Source organism: Nannospalax galili, unplaced genomic scaffold, assembly GCF_000622305.1.
Source record: "Nannospalax galili isolate Female #2095 unplaced genomic scaffold, S.galili_v1.0 scaffold339, whole genome shotgun sequence".
NCBI classification, from domain to species: Eukaryota; Metazoa; Chordata; class Mammalia; order Rodentia; family Spalacidae; genus Nannospalax; species Nannospalax galili.
The window spans coordinates 2,373,593-2,381,904 of NW_008344185.1; the positions used below are offsets into that span (position 1 = coordinate 2,373,593).

Here is an 8,312-nt window from a genome sequence, read left to right on the forward strand (position 1 = left end):
AGTAGGGGGATGTGAGAGGAGTTGGAAGAGAGAGAAGAGGAGGGGAGGAAATGATGTTAATATAGTACTTATGCAGGAGATTTTCAAAAAACACACTATATATTATTTTAAACTATGTTGGGGGTGATAGTGATGTGTTTAGCAAAATACTATTTCCCTGAAAGGATGAGGGATTCATGTCAAAACACACTGTTGGTCCTCTCATTTCAGAGCTGTCAGATCTGCAAAGGCTGTTGAAAGAAGTGTCCTCTTTGCCAGTCTCATCTGGTTTGGCTATCAGATGCTAACAGCATGGAGCCCAAGTCAAACCACAGCTCTTAGGTTTTACTGACAATGTCCCAGAATACTCATCATGTGGACCATGAAAAAAATCTGCACAGTCCTTTTGGTTATAGATTTTTGGTGATATGGTTTCAAAATTTAGAGGAAATAGATACAAAACTATTTTTATTTCAAAGGTGAGTCCAGAGAATCTACAATGTTTCCTTATATAATATAGTTTGGTGTTTAATAATATTTGTTTTGCTTTGAGACAGGGTCTCTCTATAGCTCCTGCTGGCCTGGAACTCGCTATGTAGACCAGGCTGGCCTCAGTCTCACAGAAATCTACCTGTTTCTGCCTCTCAAGTGCTGGGATTAAAGGTGTGCCACCAAACCAGGCTTAATAATCAATATTTTTCATTTTTAGTGACTCTAAATGACATAAGATCAAATATTTAAAGAAACTTGTTTTCCTGCTTTATTATCAAAGCAGTTCCTTAAGTTAGGTTGGGCCTTTTTTTTTTTTTTGGTCTTTTTGAGACAGGGTCTCCCTGTAGCCCCAGCTGTCCTGGAACTCGCTATGCAGACCAGGCTGGCCTTGAACTCACAGATATCCGCCTGCCTCCCGAGTGCTGGGATTAAAGGCGTGGGCCACCATGCCCAGCTAGGCTATTTTTTTAATTCAATGTTTCTATTTCTCTAAGTCTTAAAAAAATTTTGGGTGCATGATGTATGCGTGTGTGTACACAAGTATGTACAGTTGCATGTTTGCCCAGGAGTTCAGGGGACAGGAAGGACTTCAGTGTCCTCTATCACTTTCCATTTTATTCCCTTGAGATAGGATCTCTCACCAAACCTGGAGTTCACTGGTTTTAGGCTAGGGTGCTGGCCGGCAAATCCCAGTGGTCCCCTTGTCTCTGTTCCAGCAGTGCTGGAGTTGCAGGCGAATAAGGCTATGCCCAGTTTTTTATGTGGGTGCTGAGGAACTCAGGTCATCATGCATGCTTGGCAAGCACTCTTACTCATACTCACTGAGGCAGCTTCATAATACAGGGTGGTGTTGGTAAATAGTGTCTAGGAACTATGACAACAGGCATCCAAACAGAAACACTCTTTCTGCATGGTTGTAAGGTAGCTTGGTGATACCATCATCTAGAAGCAAGCATCCTTTAGCTCCTACATCGTTAATTATATGAAATAGCTGAGGGTAAATGTGGAGAACATCTTTACTCCCCACCAGAGTTCTCCACCGAAATGAGAAATGTCACTAGTCTCATCAGTGAATGATAATGCAAAATAGCTGAGGTCCTTCGGAAAACTGCACCTTGGTCTTAAATCACTAGCTCATACTGTAGGGGTAACATGTATTTTTAAAAAAATCCCTTGACACTGTTGTGTTATTGTAAGATGTTATGATGGATACATATTATCAGTGCCGTCCAAATTTTCCAATTTATCAGAATCAATTTACTAGTTTCTGCGTCAAGCTCTTCCTTTGAATTCCAGGCTGGCCTCAAACTCAAGATCCTCCTTCTGAAGCCTCCTCCCCTGTGTTGGGATTTTAGGCATGTGCTACCATGCCTGGCTGAGTTACCTTTAAACAGTGCTGATTTTCAGGCCTGCCTTAAGTCTGTTTAATCTGTATTTGGGGGCAAGAGGTCAATGCAATCTGTATTATAAATAATCTCATGGTTTTAGATGCTGACATAGTTGACAGAGATATGGGAAACACGCCAGAGTGTCTTATAAAATTTATTTTCATTATCTAACTTTAGATTTATTTTTATCAACACCTAAAAATTGTAGAAATTTATGGGGTCTCATGTGATACCTCGATGACGTATAGATTGTCACAGTGTCCTTTAAAGAATCATGAAAGAAAGTTCTCTCCAGTCTAGTAGTGGGCCTACTTCTGGACAGTTTATTTTATTTCCTAGATGACATAATTTATATAACTTATTACATTGTTCTTTCTACATGGACCAAAGCATAGGACCAAACGTTCCTGCAAATATTCCAGCAGAAGCTCATTGTCTGAGAGTCACTCTCACTTCCCCCTTTTCCCCAAAATATTTTCCAATTTATTTTTAATTTGTATTTTGTTTTATTGCAGATTAAAAAAAATATTTCATTAAATTCTTTCTGGACCAAAATGTGACACAAATGAATAATTACTATGCAGATATTTGTATGGACCATGATGATTCTTTTTGAGTTGGGTTTGTAGTTCTATTTTTTTTAAAAAGATTATTATCTACAATAACCAAACTCAGAGAAAAATTTGGTATAGAATGATGGTTGTGGGGGCTGAAGGATGGGAAAATGGGGGCCGCTCTTCACTCAGTATAAAACTTCAGTCTTATATACATATTCTGAAGAGCTGCTAAATATGACTGTACCTACAGTTAATAATACTGTATTTTATTCTGAAGCATTTGCTAACAAAGCATTTGTTTAACATATTAAAAGGCCCTTAAACATTTTTGACACAACTGAAAAAAAAAAAACCCTAGTAATTTAGGATTATTTGGCAGAAATCCCAACATAAATCTGGTTAAAGGAGGTGCCATTACTGTCTGGTTAGTTACCTTATTGCCTTTTGGGGAGTATGGGTAGAATCAGGGTAAATATTACTTCATATTCACAAAGACAAAAGAACAGAACATCTTTGTTTTATTTAGAATGAAATAAGCATGGTAAAAAAAAATATATACCACTGATACATGTAAAAAAGAACTTGGTTCCTTAACAAAATGAGTCTTTAGGGCACAGAGATTTATCCCAACTGTGCCATATTTCCCCTATGTCCAGCTACAGCTGAAGACAAAGTTGGTCCATGTGCACATCATGAGAAAAAGAAGCAAAGAACTGACAGATGCAAGAAAATCATCTGTAATCTCAATATACATGCGATGGGGCAAGCTTGCTTTTGATCTAATCCTAGTATCTCTTGCTTACTAGGATGTAGATTCCAGGTTTGTTGGCAATACCACATTTATGACCTCCTCCAGAGACTATGGCATGGAAGACACCTCTGCAGATGTAGCCTCTTCCTCAGTGTAGGTTGTCTGTGTGTTTGTGTCTAGGATCATCTGTCCACGTGTCTGTGTCTTTTTCTATTTGTGTCTCTGTCTATGACTATAATTTTGTCTCTGTGGTCATTTTATGTCTCTGTTCTGTCTCCTTGTATGTCTATGTAGGTACACATTCCTTTGGTAATCAGTGACTTCTGAGCTTTGTTTGTCAAAGAGTAAGTAAGTATAATGTTTGAAATTACCCACTAAAATTTTCTAAATTGTGAATTTAATTTTGGTGATAGTGGACCTGAAATCAAGTTGTTATTGAGACTAGTAGAAAAAAAAATACACCACAGTAAATGTCTTGAAGGCAGAGAGTATGTCTTCTCTCTTAACTTTTTTTCACCCTCATATGTTTGAACATAGGGCATACCACACCAGAAGCACTTGCTGAGTGGGATGATTACTAAGGACTCTATCACAAGTGAACAAGTCATAGAGGGATGGTGTGGCCTTTGAGGCAAAGAACTGACTTTCGAATGTGAGGACTCTACCCCTGTTGCTGGTCATGTGGCAAAGTACAGGGTCTTTCTAGTACCAGTCAGTCCTAATGACCTTGTATAGAAACAGTGGCCTTGGGGTACCATAGACACAAAGAAGTTCTGAAGTCATGATAAACTTTCACAGTAAGGCTTAATCTAGTAGGATGTATTAAACTCTAATTTTAAGAAAAAATTTAGTAATCTAGGACCAGCAAGATGGCTCAGTGAGTAAGGACATTTGCCATCAAGCTTGATGACCTGAGATCTATCCCAGAACCCACATGGTGGTAAAAGACATAAACTCCCTCAAGTTGTCCTCTGAGCTCTACACACTTGCTATAGCGCACATGTATGTGCCCCTATACAATAAATAAATAAATGTAAAACAATACTTAAAATTTGTAAGCCACTGAATGTGGTGGCATATACCTTTAATCCCAGCACTTGGGAGGCAGAAGCAGATGGATTTCTGTGAGAATGAGAAGCCAGCCTGGTCTATATAGCAAGTTCCAGGCCAGTTAGGGTGACAGGGAGATCCTGTCTCAAAGAAAAACAAAATAAAACAAAAACAAAAGCCCAAACAACCCCCCAAATTTATAAGCCATATTGCTATATATTAGTCATCAAAGATGTATACCCATTTTTTACTATTTTTATAAGCAAGAGATTTTGAAACTAAAATGATTGTGTCTTTTTGTCAGCTAGCCCTACGAGCTGAGTGTTTGGGTCTCCTGCCCTCAAATTCATACGTTGAAATCTACATTCCAAGGGATGGTAGTTGAGGTGAGGCCTTTGGGAGGTGATGGAGCAAGACTCCTCATGAAAGAGATTAGGGCTCTTATCACTTATCAAGAGGCCCTATAGATTCCTCACTTCTGTTGTGAGATCAGGGTAAAAGGAGGCTGTCTCTGAAGCAGAAAATGCCCTCCTGAGGCACGGAATCTGCTACTGTCTTATCTGGACTTCCCAGCACCCAGAATCCTAAAAAACATATTTCTGTGTTTTTTAAGCTTCCCAGCTTATGGTATTTTGTCGTAGAAACCCACACAGTCTAATATAGTCAGCCCATATTATTTAACAAACATGCTGGACATTTGAGCTTCTGGAATATGGGTCTAGTAATTCTTTATTGATTAATTTAAAAGATGGCTTTTTTTGGGTAAGGTATCTTCCAATAGTGACCTCAAGGTGGGTCCACCTTCTAAGGACGACTGTAAAAGCAGTCAAATACAGTTTGTTGTCTAAATAACAAACACTTAATGAGGGCTGCTTAAACATTGGGGAAGTTCCTCCTGTTCCTATTGGTGGACGAGGAAGAGTAGAGAACACTGCAGGAGTATATAATGAAGTTTTAGAAATGTGGCCTTGGATTTAGTGTCAGTGAACAAATTTGGCCACAGTGCAGAGGTCACCGCAGTCAGAGAGGCCAGTCTGAATGAGGACACTTACCTGACAGGAATCCTTCTGACCTCTGGCATCTCTAGCACATATCGTGTCTTTGGTTATAACAGGGTTATACTTGTAATAGCTTTGGCTGTTGCATCATTTCCTACTTATGATGGGAACAGTGACTTCTTGCAGGGTGTCAGAGGCGTTTATCAGATCTGGGTCCGTGGCTCCCCAGCCAGTAACCTGGCATTTGGTTCCCTCTCTAATATAATTTTTGGATCTCAGCTGGAGCAGCTGGACATGCTTATTGAGTTTTGCAGCCATGTGAAGCTGAAAGGTTGAAAAAGGAGTAAATTATCATTCTTCCCCAGTGACTTTCTACTAGACTGCTCATCGGGTGTGTGGTCCCCTTGCCTCAGGAGGGTAGCCTCTGCTCTTGAATATGCTTTGATGGTGGCCTGCAGCTGTGTCTGTGGTTGTTGCTTTTCTGAACATGCTTTCTATTCCCTGTGGAACTAGCTGATGCTCGGGAGAGACCTTATACAGAGCAGGAATTCCACCCAGTCTCGAGCAGACTGGCCTTTGCCCTGTATTGGATGGTTTTGTGGAATGATATGTATAGGTCGTGACTTTGTGGGCTGGGCTGTTTCCTGCTGGATGGGACCCTTGAGTATGGTCTAGACTAAGTTGTAACTTACTTCCGAGTCCTTGAAGTCACTTGGTTGGTTCTGCTGAATAAACAACTGTTGTAGTTCTCAGTTGCTAATGGGGAAAAGCTTTTTGTGTGGATCCTTGGGTCTGCTGGGATAATTCTCTCTTACATGTCAGCATCAGGGTTGATTTTCCTTGCATAAACATATTTCTGATGCATTCGTGAATATTTTTTCTTTCCAAGAGAGTAACATGGGCCTTTATAGAATGCATTACAATCACTTCAAACATGCAGAATGCTAACAAAATGCTTTCACATAGTTAATTAACTGAGTGATGCTATATAAGAATGTTGGAGAGACTAAGCAAGGCTCTGCCACCTACCTTTATCAGCATGATATCTACAGCATGCGGTGTAGAAACTAATGGAAATCTTGAGAATGGTATTAATTTTTCAATCGCAAACATTTGTTTTGTAGGCTCATTCTTTGAGAGAGAATGTGGCCTTTCGCAAACCTAGAAAAGCAAAGAAAATGGAAGTAACACACTGATCCAAATCCACTAGCAGGAAGTGGAGATGGTATAGAGTCACATGCACTCACCACCAAAGGCAGACTCCGACGTAAACTGCTTAGGGCCAGGAATGACTGAGGCACAGTGGGTTCCATTATGAATCAAGGGCTAAATGGCTTGCCTTCAAGCCTGCCTCAGCCCACTTCCCCCACACTACAAAAGAACATCAGAGTTTGTACTGTACTATGAGAAAAGGGGTGTAATCCTAGTTGATTTAGGTCAAGTTTTCATCCAAGTTGTGTTTGTTTATATAAAAATAGAGTAAATTATATTCCTATGTTTTATGGATTCAGATTTATACCAACTAAGCATTAAGGGACTTTAAAAAATTATGGTAAAATATGTTACAAAGTATTGTACTTTAACCATTTTAAAATGTAAATTTGAATGCATTTAGTACATACACGCACACAGACACACAGACACACACACAGACACACACACACACACACTCTCACGTTTCTATCAGTGTGCTTTAGCTCCCAAAATGTTGCATCTTTTCAGTGTCAGACGTTTAAATATCTAAGATAAGGACTTGCTTTTCCACTGGCTTATCTGTTTGTGGAGACTTCATCTGAAGCAACATGGGGACTATTACATAGTAATCACATATGCTCAAAAGTCCCATCCAGTCAGTTAGAAGAACGATCTCAACAAGAAAGAAAAAAAAATCTTCAAAGTAAAAATATGTGTTAATTTGAAATGAAGACGCCTTAAGGCTGGAAGCCACTGAGAATTCCATGGTGGAGATTGATTGGGTATGAACTGGGAAGTTAGGTAAAGAAAGATTTCTTCACCACTTTAGCTGTACAAAGTTCTGGTACCGGTGTTTCTGTAATACCAAATTAAATTGATTTTCTGTATGTTTAATAAAATTACATTTAGAGTCGATGAAAATAGATTTTTTTTTAGATTGGTAACATGATGGAGCCATTTTTATATTGCAAATATATCCTGTTGCAATGTGTTTATGAATGCCATCTCAAATGGCTTTCCTGGAACAAGAAATGTTTTCTATATCTCTACCTATCTATCTATTTATCTATCTATCTATCTATCTATCTATCTATCTATCTATCATCTATCTATCTATCATCTATCTATCATCTATCATCTATCTATCTATCTATCTATCATCTATCTATCATCTACCTATCTCTACCATCTATCATTCTACTATCATCTATCTACCATCTATCTATCATCTACCTATTATCTATCTATCATCTATCTATATCTATCTATCTATCGTTCTACTATCATCTATCTATCTATCTATCTATCTATCATCTATCTATCTATCATCTATCTATCATCTATCATCTATCTATCTATCTATCTATCATCTATCTATCAAAAAAATCACCCCCGATTTGAGCCTTATTTTTTTTTAAAGTATAAAATGGGGATGGGGCTTAGGATATAGCTCAGTGGTAGAGCACTTGCCTACCACTTGTACATTTGTAACCTCCCAGCTATCCTTGGGTACAATCTTGGGTTGTACAAAGCCTTGGGCTCAATCTTCAGCACTGAAAAAAAAAAAAAGAAAAAGAAAAAAGAAAAGAAAGAAAAAGGAAGAAAAAGAAAGAGTTATTAACCCAAGCATGGGGTACAATTCCTATATGTGGGAGACTGAGGCATAATTATTGCATCTTTGAGGTCAATGTGGATTATGAAAGACTTTGTCTCTACTACCTGAAAAAGTGATCAAGGCAGAATACAGTAAGAACACATGTACCCATCCATACAGATCAGTTTTCTTAAAAATTGAAGAGGGTGGCCGGGCGTGGTGGCCCACGCCTGTAGTCCTAGCACTTGGGAGGCAGAAGCAGGCGGATCTCTGTGAGATCAAGGCCAGCCTGATCTACATAGTGAGTTC

General features: G+C 38.9%; 1 protein-coding gene across 1 annotated transcript in view; it reads right to left on the minus strand.

The window, feature by feature from the left end:
* Positions 1-3,159: 3,159 nt before the first annotated feature.
* Positions 3,160-8,312, minus strand: part of Gzmk (granzyme K) — a 10,332-nt gene continuing 5,179 nt past the window's right edge. Inside the window, 3 exon segments of the mRNA XM_008840409.1 lie at positions 3,160-3,314; positions 5,233-5,539; positions 6,245-6,376. Coding sequence (XP_008838631.1) covers positions 3,160-3,314; positions 5,233-5,539; positions 6,245-6,376 — 594 coding nt within the window.